A 19,168-nucleotide genomic window follows, 5' to 3' on the forward strand; every position below is an offset into this window, starting at 1 on the left:
TGTGCCTTTTCTTCTATTTTGGTTATTTGTTTAAAATGAGTTAATTAAAGTCATAAAGTATTCAGTCAGTTTATACTAGTTTAAAATAAAACTGAATGTAGAACTAATGTTAAATAATTAATTTGGTACATATCAGACTCCATACAACAGTAGGAAAGTCTTTGGTCTTAAAGCTGAAAAAATGCTTATCCTTTACGCAGTGTTTTTATTTTCCTTATTTTGCCAGGTCAAGCTTCCTTTTCCTGTAGATCAAATCACAAATCTTCCAAGGAATGACTTCCAAATGCTGGTGAAAATGCACAAACTGACTTCAGAGCAACTTGAGTTTATTCATGACATCAGGCGGCGGAGTAAGAACCGCATCGCAGCACAGCGTTGTCGCAAGAGGAAGCTCGACTGCATCCTCAACTTGGAGTGCGAGATCAGAAAGCTGGTGAGTGGATTGATTGTTCTAACACACTGTCATTAACTGTCACCCAGTGAGAAGCTGCTCTCTTCTTTGGACACGGACTCACCTTAGTCATAACCATTTCATTATAATCAGTAACATTTTATTCTCCTCAGCACTTTCAAACCATTGCTCTCCAATGACTGTTCACTGGAGCCCTAACCCTGCTGCACTCTCTCTGTGCAGTCAGATTGCGGTGGTCCCCCGTCTTCTTTCTGTTTATTTATTCTGATGCTTAAACTGAGCTGATCCTGTTCTTCTGCAAGGGATCCCTCTTCTACAGAAGCCATCCTTCTGGGTGTCACTTCCAACGACAATGTTTGTTGTGTTGACTTACTAACTAGACAACCCCCCCACCACCCCACTCCCCGAAAAAAGATGTTCCTAGGCACCCTCTTCTATACTTTTTTGTCCATTTGTCTCCCTTTCTCTTTCCTCCTCTCTGGACATCCAATCACGCTGTTTACATATGGACCTGATGTCCAGCCACACCTTATCATCTTCTCCATCTCCAACCTTTCACCCACTTTTAACTAGGGCAAAGGTTACTTCATGAAAACCACTTTATCATATTTTTATCTTTTCTATGTTATTCTCAAATTTAAAGATTCCATTACATATGAGCATTCAGTCACATATCAATATAGTTCATGTTTCATGCAGTTTATGCAATCTTACTTAGATTTCATTAGCTAATTCTTACATTGATTTTTACATATTCTCTTTTGATTCAAATACATGGTTCTCTTCAAAACTCCGTGTTTGCTGTTCACAATGTACTCAGTACAATTTCTTTTATTAAATCATACATTTAGGTCAGACATTCTTTTGGATCAGTGGCTCTTTGGTGTCGCTCACTGCCATCCTACAGACTCCCCAGATCAGTATTACGGAATGAAGTATAATTAACTATCAGCAAAATCACAGATGAATTATGGTTCTGTGTTCATCTATTACAACACATAATACCATTTCTTGTGTTCAAAATCATGTAATGTAGCCGCACACAAACAGATAGGATATCTATCTCCTGACATTGGACTCATCTCTGTGCTTGTCCTGCTACACCTCAGTGCAGCCTTCAATACTATTGACCATAATATCCTATTAGAGTGATTAGAGCATGCTGGTATTAAAGGTACCAGACTGCAATGTTTTAAATCATACTTATCTAACAGACTTATATTTTTTTCATAGAAATAGAGTGTTATCTTTACACACTAAAATTAATGATAGACTTCCGTTAATGCTTCTCTTAAACTCTATCATTAGAAGGCATAGCATACATTTTCTCTGCTGTGCAGAGTATCTATCAACAAAGCCAGATAACACACATAATGACCTTTAATTTCCTGCATCTAAATTCAGATAAAACTGAGGTTATTGTGCCTAAATATCTAACCAGGCTTACTCTGGATGGCAGTACCTTGGCCTCCAGGAACACCGTGAGGAATCTTGGATTTGTTTGAGGATCAAAATAAAGAAACACAAAAAGAAGACTTTGAGGGGACCATATGGATATGTCCGTCAGTGTGCATATTAAACAAATATGTAGGACTGCTTTCTTCTATTTTGGCAATATCTCTAAAATTAGAAACATCCTGTCTCAGAGTGTGTATTTGTTCTTCACTCATTCTGTGTTAGTACACTAATCTGCGTTAAATCAGTGTTAACATTCCCAAGCCTGACTGGAGCAGCCCAAAAGCCATGGTGAGTTGGGGTTGACTTAAGACACAGTCTTTCATTGCTGTAGTTGTAGGTTTAAGTGACTGACTTTGACTGAGATTGTCATCTATTTGCCTTACTGAAACAGAAATCCTAAGAGGAGTGCTGGGCAAAAATGCACAGAAGAGAAAAAAGTAGTTTGTAAAAAGCATGAGAATGAATTGAAAGTTCAACAGGCAATGAGTGGAAAGCTTTTTTGTAGTGCTGTACTCTTGTGCACAGACTTATCGATTGCATCTTGAAATGAGTCATAACCTATGTATGTGTGTCTCTGTGTAGGTGTGTGAGAAGGAGAAGTTGCTGACTGAGAGGAACCAGCTAAAGGCATGTATGGGTGAGTTGTGGGAGAACTTCTCCTGCCTGTCACAGGAGGTGTGCAGGGATGTTCAGCTCAGCCCCGAGCAGGTCCAGTCGTTACACCACTACTGTCCCATGCTGCGCCCCGCCATCTCCACTGCCAGCAACAACACTGCCCACGAGCCCAAGGCCTCCCTCAGCACCAACACCACCACCAGCATTGACCTTACCACCCACTCGGGCTCAGCCACACCAGAACCAACCTTTCACGGTTCACCCGGGCCCTCGGAGAGCGACCCTGACGTGGCTGTCAGAAACAGGGCAGACAAAGATACAAACGGCCAAGACGCCACCAGCTTGTATACAAAGTCAGGGCCACCGGTGGAAAAATCCAACCAGACGGTAACGGTGGATTTTTGCCAGGAAATGACTGACAAATGTACAACTGACGAGCAGCCGAGGAAGGACTGTACTCAGTAGTGGTCGTTCTCTGTTTTGTTTTCTTTTTCATTATTTAATTTTGCTCTTCTGACAAACCCTCTCTCAGGGTTGTTGAGACAGTCAGCATCTGCCAGTGTTCAGTGAAAAACAAGCTTTGTTTGTATTTATATCTTTTTTGACGGTCGACACTAAAGTTGTCTTAACAGCAGCAATACTGTTCTCCAGGAATTCTCCTATTACCGTGACAGAGTGGAACTTCTCACCAAACCCTTACGATGGTGCTATACTTGCCCCGGCAGCAACCTCTACAGTGGAGACTTTGTTATTCATGTGTCACACATCACAACTCAAAGTCAAACCTCATTGGACCTAAACTGCAGCTCGCTTTGTCTCTCTGCATACCAGCAGTATGTCAGTTCCTGCCTTTGTCTTTTCCTCTTCTCTCCTTGCCACTCTGTCTCTCTCAATCTCTTCTACCTCTTTCTGTCTCACTCTGCATCTCTCTCTCTGTCTGTTTCTTCTTTCACTATATCTGAGTGACACTTTTGGTCACAGCAATTCAAACTCAGGAAGAAAAAAAATCCTCTGAATGTTCAACCTAATTCATGAAAAATGAGAAAACGGCTTCTGTACACACGGAAGTTGCAAACTGTAAAATGTTCATATGCAAAAATGTCTTCAAACGTCTCTCATTTGTATTGCTGTACAGAAGAAATTTGTACAGATTGTAACCGAAAACATTCCTCCTATGCCTTCCACGTGGAATTGAAAGGAGAAAAAAAAGGCTTTTGCAGGCAGTTAAATGGCTATTTTTATTTCCCACTCATCAGCAATACCATTGTATTTGGATGTTGTACTGGTGACTTTCAAGTGCTTGTTTGGCAGAAGTGTATATAGCATGATGACTGTAACAGTGATTTTGTACAGCTAGACGCCTAGATGTTTCTTTTTCACCGGGGTTATAACAAGGGAAAAATTGTTGCTTTGCTGTTTCCTGTCCTGCCTAACGAACGAGGGGAGCGTTCTTATACTCAGGAGATCAGCTCGATACACATTTAGACACAGTACACACAGGCACGCACACATCGACACACACATTTTGAGCCCCTTGCATGTATAATTGAAGATGTGTTTTCGAGAGCGTGGCTCAGGCTGGCTCTTCTAAATCTTCGACACCTCTTTAAATGTGAAAAAAAAATCCTTGTGTTTTCTTTTCGTTTTTTAAGGAAACATATTTGTTCCAAGAACTTTAATATATCCTATTTGTTTATACACAATGTTGTCATTTGATGATAGGAGACAGCAAAAAGCCTCTCCGATTTTTTTTTTTTTTAATTTATGTTGATTACGATAATAATTGACTAATGAAAAAATGAAAAAGCATACAAACATAAATCACGCACTTTTTTCCTGGCCCCCTTACGCCCCAAGTGAGGGTCTTTACTTCAGACTGCTTAAAAGTCAGAGACTGGAGCACTTAAATTGGCAAAAAATATCTATGAAGAATATGAAAATATGCCGAAGGAAGCTAATATTTCATCTTACATTTTTATTTCTTTAGAAATTGAATAAGCTAATTCAGTTCCTTTGACGTGAAAGCAGTGTGTGTGTTGTTCAGATGATTGAGTAGCAATCATATAAGATAGTAAAGTGTTTAACCTACTTGTGCATTTGTTTTAAACACCCTACTTTGTAATGTGCATGCATGCTACCTAATAGCTATAAACCTAGTTAGTTGGTTTAGCTTTTTTTTTTTTTTTTGCTTTGTGCATTCTCTCTGGAACATTCTGCTATAAAAATGCATTTTCACATTTCTATATAAAAAGAATCTGAAATATGTCAACCCTTGCTAGAGGCAGAAGTAGCAGAGCTCCACACTCCAGTGCAAAGGTTGAATGAAAATGTTCATTGCACTTTAAAGCTCCAATCCAAATTGGCACTCCCTATTAGCCTAACAGGGCTGAAGTTCTTGTTTTTACTGTAGTTTCTTTCAAATGTTTCCTATAAAAAAGCTATGCTTATGTTAAAACAGATGAGTATCTAATACGGTACTTTGAAAATGAAATCCCTTAAAAGCTAAATTTAATGTTAAACTCATTTATTAGCATAGTTGAAAAGCTGCTCTGTTGTCACAAGGGGTCACCATAGCAGGTAGCGCCGCACACAACCTCAAAGAGGATCCGTGTCTCCGGCCAGCGACCTTTCACGCAAATGTACAATCAGTAACATTATAGAGACACACAAGCTTAGTTAGTTAGAATTCTCTGTTGTCTAAACAGTATTTCCCTATTTTACTGCTTCCAGGCTAGCTGAAAGCCACTCAGCTGGCTTTGTCATACTAGAAACCTAATTTCCTCCATGCATGTGTGAAAATGAAATAGTTATGTAAGAAGTAAATTAAGTCATTTTAAAACTTTACTTTAAAGCTTTACATTTTTATTAATAAAACGTGTTTCTGTTGTTTGTTTGTTTTCAAATAACATGTAATACAAGATGCTAAAGAAATAGATTATAATTTTACTTAATAAAAATATGTTCCAGGTTTTAAGAATCTATAGCTAATTTGCCATCCATAAACATTTCCTCATTAGGTTATCAAAAATTAAATAAATATTAGTGTCCATTTTATATGATCATTTGAACCTATTTAAGTGGGCCAGTAGCTTTTGATAGTGCTGTAAAAGGTATATGAAATGTATTTTATCAGGTTATACAGTGGTGCCCTCTTCCTGATTTCCTTTTTTTATATGTTTGTCACAATTACACGTTTCAGATCATCAAACAAATTTAAATATTAGACAAAGATAACACAAGATGAGATTTTTTGTGCAGTCTCTTTCTTCTTATTGAATCATGAACATGTGATGGACATGTTTAATGTTGTTCTGGGTTCTTCTGTTACCTCCTGGATGAGTGCTGGGAGGTCACAGATCTGCTCTTGGAGTCATACTGGTAGGCCGGTCACTCCAGTTAATTACTGTTCCATGTTTTCTCTATTTGTGTATGATGGCTTTCACCGTAGTTACAACTGACAGACGTCAGTTACTTTGTTTTTCAGCATTTTCTTTAGTTCTTGACAGTCTTTTAGCCAGCTAAAAGACTGTCAGACAGGTCTGTCAGTAATCAGGCCTGAGTGTGTTTAATGAAACTGAATTCAGCTTTTCAAAAAATGTGGTTAATCACTTTTAATTCATGATTTAAAAAGAGGGGCAATTATTTTGGATAACTTTCTATCTCTATCAATGAAATCATCATTTAGCTTACTCAGGTTATCTGAGCTTACTCAGGTTATCTTTATCTAATATTAAATTTTTTTGATGATCTGAAACAAGTGTGACAAATATGTAAAACACTAGAAAATCAGGAAGCCTTCGACATGTTTCTAACGATTTGTTTCAATTGTTCTCCCCGTGGCTCCGTATGTTTTCTTGAGGTATTCTAGATTCCTCCTCAGTTAAACTGTGGGCATGAACTGTGAAAGCCCTTAAAGACTGGTGACCTTTTCAGGGTGTACATCACCCCTCACCCTCTGACAGCTAAAATGGACTCCAGCCCTGCTGCAACAATGAATGGGCTAACCAGTTGAGAGAATGGATAGATATTCCAGTTATCAACATAAAATAAAAACACAGAAAGGGGAAGAGTAAACTGTAATAATATATAATTTGACATCAAGAAAAGTAAATAATATTAATAATTGAATTGACTAAAACATGTCATTTAGATTTGTACAACTAAAGTGATTTATTCATTTTCATAACCTTTTTTTTTTTTTTAATTTTAGAGGTGACGGAAATAGTCATCTAATTACACATGCAGGACAAATAGAGGTTTAAAACAAAATATTGGTTGTTAAAGTTCGGGCCATTCTCAACATCTTTTAAGGTAATGTTGACCCTCCGTTACAAACAAACAGACCCTGAGTAGTATGAAATGTTTATCGCTCTAAATATGTAATTTTTCAAAAGCAAAAAGTTTGTTTTCAGTAGTTGCAAAATTGTAAACACTGTCTACGTTAGCTACCTGCTAATAATTTCAATGCTGTCTTCGCCCTGTTTTGGTTGTACAATCAAGTTTTAATCACAATTAATTTAATCGCAAAAATAATTTCTAATGTCACTTTAATTTACTTTAGTGAACAGAATTTTAGCATGACATTTGGGGGATGTTAATATACCAAGAATAGCAAATAGCCACATTAGCCTTTTTGCTGATTTTGAGTTTTTTTTATTGTTTTCTATCCAAATGTTTCGAGGATTGGGGCTTTAAAGTTTGCATGACATTTTCTCCCCATGACCTTTACTGATGTAAATCCTAGATGTAGTTTGAATGATGACCTTGTTTGTAAGATAATTTCTGTTTCACAGCCAGACAGAGAAAGTGTAACTGTAGTTTAAAAACCTGTTTTAAAATTGTTCAATCGTCCCTGTTTTGTACAAAGACCCACACATGCACACATATGATCACATACACGTACACGTATTGGCACAGAATGAGTGTGGAGCAATAGTGACTCCTCTACAACTGAGCTTGTTTCTTGTTTGTTGAACTGTTTATTTCTAATTTGTTCTTTTATTTGCATGCACATATTTACTAAAGCAGAGCAGTATTTTCCCATGTTAGCATTCTGTCACATTCAAACAAGAGAACTAAAGCGAAATAATCGACATTTTGACATTTTCTACAAACATTATGCAACTCTTTTTCTAATTCTTTTGATTTGTTTAGAAACTGAGGAAACCTCTTTATATTGCTGTTTGCACACAATGAATTCAAACAGCTGTCTCATAGGAGACGATTAATTCCAATATTATCACAGAATTTCTCTGTGTTATTAATTTAACTTGACATTCCCATAGAGGGAAAATGAACGATGACACAACACTCCCTGTGCATGGTCCAAATTATGGGCATCCTCAGCAAAAATGGTGAGATAATTTAAACATCTTTATTTAACGTTATCGCAGCACAGTTTGTACCATTGCTATCGCTAACACTGCTGTTTAAAATGCCACAACAACAAAAAAAATGCTGTCTTGCCTCTAGTGGTATCAACCCACACAGATGGTTTTGGTTTAATTTTGTCCAGATTTTAGTGCATGTGCTTTTCCCTGCACTCAACTATAATGGAAACAAAATTTCAGTCATTCATTGCATGATAATAATGCGATGGTAAACTCTCAAACACTGACATGTCAAACCAAAGCTATCTGTAGAATTGGGAAATGTTTTATTGTTATTTGGGTGAACCATCCCTTTAATATCTCAGGGTGCCAAGCATTTACACCTGCTCTCTGCATTGTACTGAAGCAGACTTTTTTTTTCTTTGTTTGTTTTTACCCGCGCTGTTTGTGCATCAAACTAAAATTTCCTTCAAGCGGTTTTGATATCATTTAACCTTCAGTGCTAATTGAAACCCACACCACTCTGACCCGCCACCTCCACAATTTAAAAACTCACACACACTTACACACACACATAGCCACTCTCTTTGATGCTCCATTGTCCAGCTAGTGGCCAACGGTCTATTTCAGCCCTCCGTGGCTAATAGCACACAATGAATTAAACTATGCAGAACAAAGGCAGATGCACAGTCGATCATTCTCTGCGTGTTCACAAAAAATATGAATTAGTGCAGCTTTAAAGTGATTGAACACAAGTAAAATGAATTATGAATCTGATATTTTGCTAAATGAACTTTTCCTGTATATTTTTTACAGTCAAACAATGTGTTTATGGCCATTACATCAGTTTTTAATTATGTGCACAATTTTGCTGTTGTTGTAGCTCTTTTTGGTTGTTTTTTAATTTTGGATTTGTTTTGTTTTGGGGGTTTGTTGTCATTGCTTCTCTGAAACAAACACTGGCTTTTTAACTCCAAAGGTTGTTCTATTGAAGAATACGAACAAAAACATGCCTTTCTCACAGATTGTTCAACTTTCTTGAAAAAAAAATGAAAAAAAATTCTGGTTTCCTGGTCAAGTGCACAGGTTGAGATCACTGAGTAGAGTATAAATATAGAATATGTTTACAAATAGGTGTCATGTCACATTTGATCAATTTTTGCCATGTAAAACTTGCTCGGTTCAGTTGAACCGATTCTTGGTGTTGTGGAAGAGACAGAATGAGTTTCCTCACCTTGTCTTTAATCCAACTATTGGGATGGGTCAGCATTACATGGATACAAGTGCACCTCCAATATTTGCCTTAGAACTTGCAGAGGCCATAGTTCACATTTAAGTGAAGCGAGTGTATGCAAGGGCCTGAGCCCCCATCCCTTAGTCACCAGTGCGGACTTTCTCACACTTATCTACCTGTGAAATCCTTCATACCTCTCATAACTGGTCAATGACTGTATCAGCAAACTGCATCAGGTGTTTTTTCTACATGCTTTTTACACAGATTATATGGATTATTGTATTAGTAGGTGCATCATTTTTAATGTAATAGCTCTTAAGCTTGTAGGTGTTGTTTTTTCTCTCATTTTTCTAAATGACTGTTTTGTGTTAATATTGTCAATTTGAAATTACTGTCATTTGCTTATTCTCTACTAAGAGTTCTTACCTAATTTTAAATGCTACATGACCCTAATTAATTAAATGACTTAATAACCATTGTAAATACGGTATTGTGAGAACCCCATTTTCATTCATTTCTATTGCTAGTGTTATATAAATGATTTTTTTTTTTTTGTCTAGACACCATTTCTCTTTAAGAAATAAAGAAACATGCATATCATGTGTTGTGCGTTGTTTTTGTCTGTTTTTGGTCAACATTTGAGGTAAATGTCTCCTTACCTTTAATTATTCCACTCAACAATCTTTGTGTTTAAACCTTTTCACTTAAAAAACACATTTAAATTACTTTAGCTGATAGTATGCATACATCTACTGCTAACATTTTCATATGCTACTTTAACACCAGCAGATTTGAGCACTGATCGAAAAAAATAAAAAGGTAAATCTGCATGCTGTGGCGACTGTAACTGAACTTTAAATTCAGTTTTAGCTAAACAGTGCCTGAGTGTGTGTGTGTCTGTGTGTGTGTGTGTGTGTGTGTGTAAATTCCCCACTCGTCCTGTAGGCAGTCTTCATCCTTCAAGCTCAGGTCCTCTATTGTGCAGTATCCTTTCTGTTCCCAGGACTGCATTCTTCTGGACAGAGATCTCAGATATCATTTGTGGGATCTGCTGTAGCTGCTCACCCAGTTTGGGGCTTAAAGCCCTGACTGCAATTACTACCATGGGGACTATTGTTGCTTTCGACTTCCACACCTTATTTAGCACTTTTCTCGGGCCTTTGTATTTCGCTAATGTCTTGTGTTACTTTGTTCTAATGTTGCTATCACTTGTTATAGCTACATCTGTCACTGTGCCCATATCCCTCTGCTTGTCCACCACTACTATGTCCAGTTGGTTAGCCATCACCAGTTTGTCTGTCTGTATCTGGAGGTCCCACAGGATCTTAGCTTCATCATTCTCAACCACCCTAGAGAGCGTATCTTATTTTGACCTTGGGACTTCCAGGCACAGATGTTCCTGTATACTATGATAGACAGCTTTTTATGGTGCTCCATGTATGCCCTGCCTGCTAGCATTGCACTTGCACTCAGCTGTAATATGCTTGATTGTCGCAGAAGCATCTTTATACATCCAGTACTGCCATGATTAGTGTCACAAGGATCTTTCTTGTTTCATCCTGGATAGTCGTTCTGACACTCACTACTGTACTGTAAGCCTCCTTCCTTCCTCTTACAGTACAGTCTCAGGATACTAGTATAGGAGTGAAACCCTCCATAGTAAGGAGCTTCCTTCTCTTGATGTCAGTTGTTTCTATCTCCTCCTTTTGCCATCCCAGCAGGGTATCTGATTATTATTAATCAGATTCAATTATTAGGCCCCTCCACTATGGGAGGTGTATAGAAGAGTATGTAAAAACAATAATCAAAATACACATTCCATGGATTCAAAAAATGATATGTAGCCAGCTAGCTAACTAGACAACTAGTAGTTTATTATAACATTTTTTAAAATGTGTGGTATGCATTCACAAGGAGATATGGGAACCTAAACAACACAAAGTTCAAAGAATATATTTTTGCCTCGCAGATGGTAGTGGTACCACATGATACTATATCTTCAACAGTGACAGGCAATATTTTAGCTTCACTTTTGCTTTGTACACATTTATATAATACTAATAATAAGCCATAAATACCAATTTCAAGAATTCTTTCTCTTTTTTGCAGTTTCAGATTTCCCTAGTATTTCCTGTTTATTCTAACAAATATCTTCGAAGACTTTTAAACTGATTTGATAAATACGTGCTTTGACACAAATAGCATTTGAATTCATGCCTGAATTCTCCAAATTCTCCAAAACTACCCACAAAGTAGCTCCCAATTTATAGACAGAGCAGATAAAATAAGTACTGAATATGTCATTAATTTTCTAAGTAATTGTATCTCTAAAGGTACTATTGATATGAAATTCCTACTAGATGGCAGTAACAACCCATCAATTCCACACATGCAAAGAACTCAGACCACATGTTGATAAATTAGTGGTAATAATGAGAAATGATGCTGTGAAAATGTATTGAACACGCGACTGAAATGAATTTAATACCTCTTACAAAAGCTGTTGGTGGTGATGACAGCTTCAAAATGCCTCCTGTATGGAGCAACTAGTTGCATGTATTGCTCAGGTGTGATTCTGGTCCATTTGTCCACACAGTCTTCAAATCCTAAACCAGACCGTTTGAAATAATGATACCTGCTGTTTCAAGTAGTCCTTGGACAACTTTTTTGATCATTCTTTTCATTCTTCTGGTAAATGGATTGGTTCTTATATAGCGCTTTTTCTATACTATCTGAGAACTCAAAGGGCTTTACACAACTTGCTTAATTCACGCATTCACACCAGCACTTTTATCTATGCTCTTTTTGTCTAACATGCACACGCATTCATGCTCCGATGCATCAGAGAACAACTTGGGGTTAGTATCTTGCATTTTTCCCAAGGATATTTGGCATGCAAACTGGAGGGATCAAACCACTAACCATCCGATTAGCAGATTACACAGCAGATGGACGCCCCTCCCTGAGCCTGGTTCTGCCGAGGGTTTCTTCCTGTTAAAAAGGAGTTTTTCCTTCCCACTGTCGCCAAAGTGCTTGCTCATAGGAGGTCACATGATTGATGGGTTTTTCTCTGTATGTACTATTGTAGGATCTACCTTACAATATAAAGCGCCTTGAGGCAACTGTTGTGATTTGGCGCTGTATAAATAAAACTGAATTTAATTAAGTTCAGATGACTTGGTTTACCGCCTGAGCTACAGCCCCACCTGAGCTACATTCACCTTCTGTCTGAAATCTTGAGGGAAGCACTTGGTAGCGGCCGGTTTGTGGTGACATTTGTTCTTTCCTCTTTCAAACTATGCCCCCAACAGTGCTCACTGGAACCTTCAGTAGTTTAGTAGTTTCTTTAGTAATTTCTTCTGTAACCATTGTCATCAGTATCATCAGTTACCCATCATGAGATGCTTGTGACATCTTGGTAATGAGACACCTTTTTTTAGGCCATTAGTTGGAACTGAAGTGGCAGGATTGCTTTCAGCTGGTGCCATGACTCTCCATGCCTTTTTGCTTTCTTCATGCATTCAGTACTTTCTCCCAATGCCATTTTTCATTTTCACACATAGCTTAATTTCTGGACATCTATGATTTGATTTCTCACATGAGTGGATTGGATGGGTAATTACCGACATCTGGTGATGTCAACAAACCTTTTGAAATAGATTTACTTAGAAAACTGTGACGTTTTCAATACTTCTTTTATCTGGTGTAAACTTATAATCAAACAGTTGATAGGAATAGCAATCACACATTACATAAAGCAAATTAAGTGTCTCTTGGATGTGGAAAATAACTAAATGGAAAATAACTAAATTATTCATGCAGAAAACATACTGTATAAGCACACTGTGAACATATAATGTTGCTGCAGAGAAACAGGATGAGACTTGGTTTGAAATCAGGCTCCTTTGGCTAATTTAGAACTCCCATTGGCACTCGTTTGGTCCCAGAACTGTACTTTATAGTTTACTTTTTCATGATTGAAGACAGCTCCAGAATCATGCTCTGAAAAGGGAAAAAAAATAGGTACAATGTATAGTTATTATTCTTGTCATAGTCATGATGACACGTTTATGTTTTGTTTTCTAACCTCAAGTAGTATATAGTAAATAGTAATGTTTGACTTTCTGCTAATATCTCAAGACTATCTTGTCTTGAACAGTATTAGAAAAATATATGATAGTGAGAAAATGTCTGTAAACAAGCTTGACCTTTGTTGTGGTTGAAACTGACAGGTTACTTATTTATTTTATTTTATGTTACTCAATTCATAATGATCACTGGAATTGATGAAATAAAAAGGGTTTTCAACTGAGTTTATTCACGTAAAGTTGATTGCTATCACTGACAACAGATATCACCAAGGAAGGGAGGAACTGAGAATGATGTTGATTATTAAGCAGCAGGAAATGTAAAGTAGTTGTGGGCCAGCTAATGAGATTTTCCAACTGGATATGTAGAAGGGTATGAACTGGACTGGCACTGAGATCATTTGATCAGCTGAGCTTTACACTGTAGATGTAGCTACATTTGATTTTCAATATTTATGTTCACTTTTTGACAGAATGAAATTAAAATATATCTATGCGACTGGGTGTGGTTTGTGGCTCAGCTGCAGGAGAGGGGTGGAGCGATGGGTTCGGGGTGTGGTGTCAGGCTGACCCACACAGCCTTCCTGGGTTGCCGTGACCTGACGGGTGTGTGTGGTGTGAAGCAACAAAGGTAGCTGGAAGGCTGCTCTAATAAAAGCAATGGAAAACGCCGCTTGACTTGCAACGCTGTGTACTTCGGGAACTTCTCATTACAATCTATAGTAAATTTTTTCTCTGGTCATAACTCCATCTTACAACATCATTCGGACTAATTACACTTGAATTGACAAAAAAAGTGGAGTTGGAGGGAATTTAAGGTAGCTTGACTTGATCAGACAACAAACAAACAGTGTAGCTATAACCAAATCTTTCAACAAACAAGTACACGTTAAATCACACATATGAGACTATACGCCTTTATTAATAGCCAAAAAGAGACATTAGCTTACCATGGACATCCTCCTCCCTCCAGCTGGAGGTGGTGGAGACACCACTGGACTCTCCCCCTCGCTAAGATGCTGGGATGCATTGTCCGTTCCACTCTGACAGTCTCCACTGTCAGACGGACTGGCCAGCTTGCCCTCCGACAGTCCTCTGGACATAAAACTGCATTTTCTGGCTGTGGGATAGTGTTCACTCTCCGGAGAATCACTCATATCGCTGAGCTCCTTACATACACTCACTCTGCTCTGCTTCCTCTGTGGGTTTCTCAGGGCTGCTGGGATTTCCATGTGGCCGGCCGTCAGCGTAGGTCGAGGCCCCACATAGTGTGAACCAGAACCATGGGGTCCATTTGAATCATCGCTGCTGCATGACGGTTTGCGATTTTCCAGAGTGTAACGTCGTTCCATGACACCCAGCTGGTGCAGACCTTGGATTTCAGCTTGGCTGGGGCGGCAGGAGATGTTGTGACCTTCGATATTCTGAGGGGCCACTAAGGCCAAATTCAAAGGCTGACTCTCCCCATGAGTTTCAGGCACAGCAGAGCAGGTCATCTGCGTGAGCTGGATTAATCTCTGTGGTGAGGAATTTGAGAGCACACAGATCTGCTGCACCATGGAGTTCTTCTTTGACCTGCACATACTCTCATCATCCCCATATTTATATCCATACAAGATTTGTTTAATCTTCTTCACCCCCAAATGGGAAATCTCTAGGAGATTGAGGAATAAAGAAACTCCGGCAATAACCAGCATGAAAACCATGAAAATGTTCTTCTCTGTCGGTCGTGACACAAAACAATCAACGCTGTTAGGGCAAGGCATCCTTTCACATTTGTAGAGTGCAGACAGTCCAATCCCATACAGAGCAAACTGTCCTATAATGAAACCCACCTCCACTACAGATCTGGTCAAAATATGGAAAACATATGTACGCAGCAAAGAGCCCCTGAGAGGAGCTTTCCTTACTTTCTTCTGTTCATCTAATTTCCTGAGCTCTTTCTCAATTCTTTTATGGTCCTCCAGGACGGGATCTGTACCTTCCAGCTCAGCTTTCAGACACACTTTCTTCCTGTGTCTCTCCTTCTCAAGGGTCCTCAAACGATACAAGGCGTGACCCATGTAGACCAGAGAGGGTGAGGATACAAAGATAATTTGCAGGACCCAGTAGCGGATGAGAGAGATGGGAAAAGCTTGGTCGTAACAGACAGTCTTGCAGCCAGGTTGCTCTGTGTTACAAACAAACTCGCTCTGTTCATCATCCCAGACATCCTCAGCTGCGACGCCGAGCACAAGCATCCGGAAAATGAAGAGGATTGTGAGCCATATCTTCCCAACGATGGTGGAATGAATGTGGACCTCTTCTAAAATACTCCCTAATAGATTCCAGTCCCCCATCTTCTGTCATATTAATATTAGCTGTGAACAAAAGAAAACTTTGTAGTTTGCAGGTCTTTCTACAAATTTAAATCATGCAGCAAAATGTACTTTACTTACATATTTTCTAGAGTCCTCGTCCCTGTGTGTTTTGGCATAAGGCCATTAATCAAATTGTAGATTCGAGTGTGGTGTAAGTGTGATATTTTAATCCCTTGGAGACAGACAACACCCTACTGTGCAGTCTGACTGATACTATTTTAAAGCTGGAAAGTAGGTCGGTTTGAAGCTATTGATCCATCAGTAACATGACCTTGTAATGCCCTGAGGTTAGGTTCATCCTGCCACTTTTGTCAGGACACTAAACTAGAAATAGCATCAACTCAGATGCCAATACACAGCTCTGGACAATGTTTTCAGACTCATTACTTCTAATCTTCATGCAACCTTTTTCTAAATCTTGAACTCTAGGTTTTTGATTGTTTCGGGTTTTATGCAGTGAATGAAATGTGCCAGCATGCATGTCTTCAATAATCTTTCATCTTTGTTCTTACTGTTTGTATACTGTTTGTATAGTGTGCTAGCTCCTTAGCTAGCACACTATCAGTTACACTATCACACCTTTTCACACAGGGCTCTGCGGGTTTCATAATAAACACTCTCATTTAGAAGCTGCATTTTTGTGTTGTATTATCTTTGTCTAACATTTAGATTTGTTTGATGATCTGAAACATTTACGCGTGGCAAACATACAAAAAAATAGGAAATGAGGAAAGGCGAAAACACTTTTTCACACCACTGTGATGCGATGTGGAATTTTATTTTTATTACTCAAAAGGACAAGATTGCAGTGGTAAAGTGGACAGAACAGAAATAACATAGTGCTAACAGAACTATCATCTGCATAGATAACATGTTAACGCAAATCTAGACTAGAATCCAGAAGAGTCTTTGTTTGTATTCAGAAGGATAGGGATTTGTGTTGGTATGTGCCCAACGTTTATATTGTTAACTGGTAATTATGGGAGAGTGCGCCATTTTAGGAGTAACGAGAAAGTAAGTAGCAGTAACACAAATTACTTTCTCTTGCGAGTAATTAAGTAATGTATTGCATTACTTTACCCGTACACTACTGAAGTGGAGCTCATCAATACTGAGAGGTTGCTGTTGTTGAGAGTTCATATTATTCCATAGGCCTGTGCAACCAGTGACATTAAAACGTTGAATGTGTAAATGTAGTTTCATTTGAGTCTTACCTGATACAGAAATGGTAATTAAATATTTTGGAGTTCAGTGTGTCAAAATCAATGAATTATTAAATATTTTATGATTACATTTTAAAACTTTGCTTTTTGTTTTTCTCATAAATTCTCCCCAATAGAACAAAATTGATGTCTTGAGTTGAGCCTGTCAAATTCCTTTAGAAACATCATATTTTACTGGGGAAATGCAAAAAAAAGTTTGTCTGGCAGCACAAATGAACCAGCTGCTAACAGATGAGACAGTCTCAGGATCAGTTAGCTATTACAGGTCTATTTTACTCTCACGACTCAAACGTTTCTTCCACTGAAAACGCTACCCCCAGATGAACAGAATCAACCTGGTTGATTAAGCATGCACCATGACATCTGCATTCAGTTTTCCCCAAAGTCACCTAACATAAGGGTACAATGGTGATGAACATTTTTTTGTGTCTGCAGCGATGGGGAGCCATCACACATTTGGGGAAAAACACACATTTCTCACCAAACGGGGTATCCCACGTCCAAAAGCAGAGAGGACACCCAGTGCTCAAAATGCAGCATCCTCAACAGTCTCTAGGATGATAGTGATTACTGAGGCCAACAGCCCACTCAAGTGCAAACAAGCTCTAAATGTGACTGTTTACCTTGGGAAACAGAGCAAAGTACTAGTGAAATTTCTCCAATTTTGTGACAGAAAAACCAAAAGTTTATTACCCAAATATTCTATTCTGTGAGTGAGAGACAGCGCACTCTTGTTACAGTTGATGATGAAATCTAAACTAAATAGGCTGCATATCAGAACCTGGATATTTTTCTCCACTTTCTTTCTGCTACAAGCACATGCAATCAAATCAGCTAAACATGTGAACACTCTATTATAAAGGGGGTCAGGGGACCCTGTGTCCTTGAAATGATTGATCGGTCTTAGACCAATGTGGTGGAAGTGGAGCTTCAATGATTGAGTGCACCAGAAGGCACCCCCATAGTGAGGTCTGAAAGAGAACCAGAGCTTAAAATGAGATTTGGCAGGTTGGTGAACAATAAATGCTGGTGTAGCAGAGAAGCAAAGTAAATGACTCAGTAAGAAAGATGCTGTACTGTGACTTCTACACAAAATATCCAGCTAGTTCTTTATGGTTTGTCCACACATGATGTTTTGAAATACATGTATCACCATTTTCTCTTTTATAAAACAATTGAAAATGTGCAGCGTGATGGCAAAACATGGGGTGACATTGTTTTCTCTGCAGTATCACCTGGAAGCAGAACAGAGTATCATTTGGATAAACCTTTGGTGACATCACTGAAAAACATATTAATCATTCAAGAAAACAAATGAGATGATTACTGCATAGTTTTGACCCATCGTAACCCCTGCACGTAATGACAAACTCCATATTGTTGATTTTATATGCCTTCAAAAATTAGCAAGTTAAATGTGGCTTGTTGTGGTTCAGGAGTTGTTTTTTTTTTATTATTATCTCTTTTATTGGGACAGCTGTTGAACATAACAGTAGTTTACCTTTTTACACTTTCTTTGCTGTCACATTTTAACTTATAATTGAAAAATAAAGAAAACAAAAAAAAAGAAGAGAAAAAAAACAAAAAACAAAAAACAAAAAAAAACAAAACAAACAAAACAAAACAAAACAAAACAAAAAAAAACTAGGGTTAGGAGGCAGCAGGGCAGGAAGGTTTACGTAGTACTCAGGGTTGTAACATCATATACAAAATCACACCTCATATGCTTAACATAGTCTGTCCATTTAGACCATATTCCGTAGAAGGTATCCCTCTGAAGTTTAAGAGAAAATGACACTTTTTCCATCGTATAGATCTCTTGTACAGAATGTATCCAGTCTTCTATCGTTGGTGGTTCAGGCTTAAGCCATCTTCTCGTAAGAGGCTTTTTACTTGCGGCCAGAAGGATATACAGGAGTCTTCTGTCATTGAAATTCAGTTTATCCGTTGGTGCATTGCACAAAAATATGGTCTCAAAAGTTGTCTCCCCCACATCTCCAACATTTATCACCAATTCCTCGATATCTTTGTTGAGCAGGGGTAATGAAAAATCTCATAATGCTTTTCCAGCAAAATTCACGCCAAACATTAGACCCAGTGGTAGCCCACTGTATCTTGCATGCGTGATCCCAACACTTCTCTGTAATTGTCAAATTACCCTCCTTTTCCCACTTCGCTTTAATATACAGAGTGCTGTCGTTTTTACACCGCCGGATGCTGTTATATAATTTAGAAATAATTTTACTTTGCACTTCAGATTTGGTTAATAATAAGAATGTTTCTACAAATTGTAATTCGTTTAGGTTCACTTTTAAGTTTTGATTAAAATAATTTCTGATCTGTAGATATCTAAAAAAATCATCTGATCCCAAGTCATATTTACTCCTTAAAAATTCAAAGCTTTGAAATGCACCCTTATAGACAAATGAATAATAATTAGTTATACCT

The 19,168-nt window shown here is 38.1% G+C and overlaps 2 protein-coding genes across 4 annotated transcripts in view; one reads left to right on the forward strand and one right to left on the reverse strand.

Moving 5' to 3' along the window:
• The window catches only part of bach2b (BACH transcriptional regulator 2b), a 100,324-nt gene extending 90,675 nt beyond the window's left edge, over nt 1-9,649 (forward strand). For all 3 annotated transcript variants that reach the window (XM_084953428.1, XM_084953429.1, XM_084953430.1), the window contains 2 exons: nt 227-433; nt 2,453-9,649. In XM_084953428.1, coding sequence (XP_084809554.1) covers nt 227-433; nt 2,453-2,950 — 705 coding nt within the window. In that variant the 3' untranslated portion in view covers nt 2,951-9,649. The remainder of the gene's footprint in view (nt 1-226; nt 434-2,452) is intronic.
• Nucleotides 9,650-10,846: 1,197 nt separating this feature from the next.
• On the reverse strand, nt 10,847-15,741 carry gja10b (gap junction protein alpha 10 b). Its single transcript, XM_084953432.1, has 3 exons — nt 15,576-15,741; nt 14,088-15,497; nt 10,847-13,051 (listed from the first exon to the last, which is right to left on the reverse strand). Exons 2-3 carry the CDS (start codon nt 15,474-15,476, stop codon nt 13,013-13,015), a joined length of 1,428 nt encoding a protein of 475 aa, XP_084809558.1. The 5' UTR covers nt 15,477-15,497; nt 15,576-15,741; the 3' UTR covers nt 10,847-13,012.
• Between the last annotated feature and the right edge of the window lie 3,427 nt (nt 15,742-19,168).

This window comes from Perissodus microlepis, chromosome 15, assembly GCF_051167445.1.
Source record: "Perissodus microlepis isolate ML-2025 ecotype Zambia chromosome 15, ASM5116744v1, whole genome shotgun sequence".
NCBI lineage: Eukaryota > Metazoa > Chordata > Actinopteri > Cichliformes > Cichlidae > Perissodus > Perissodus microlepis.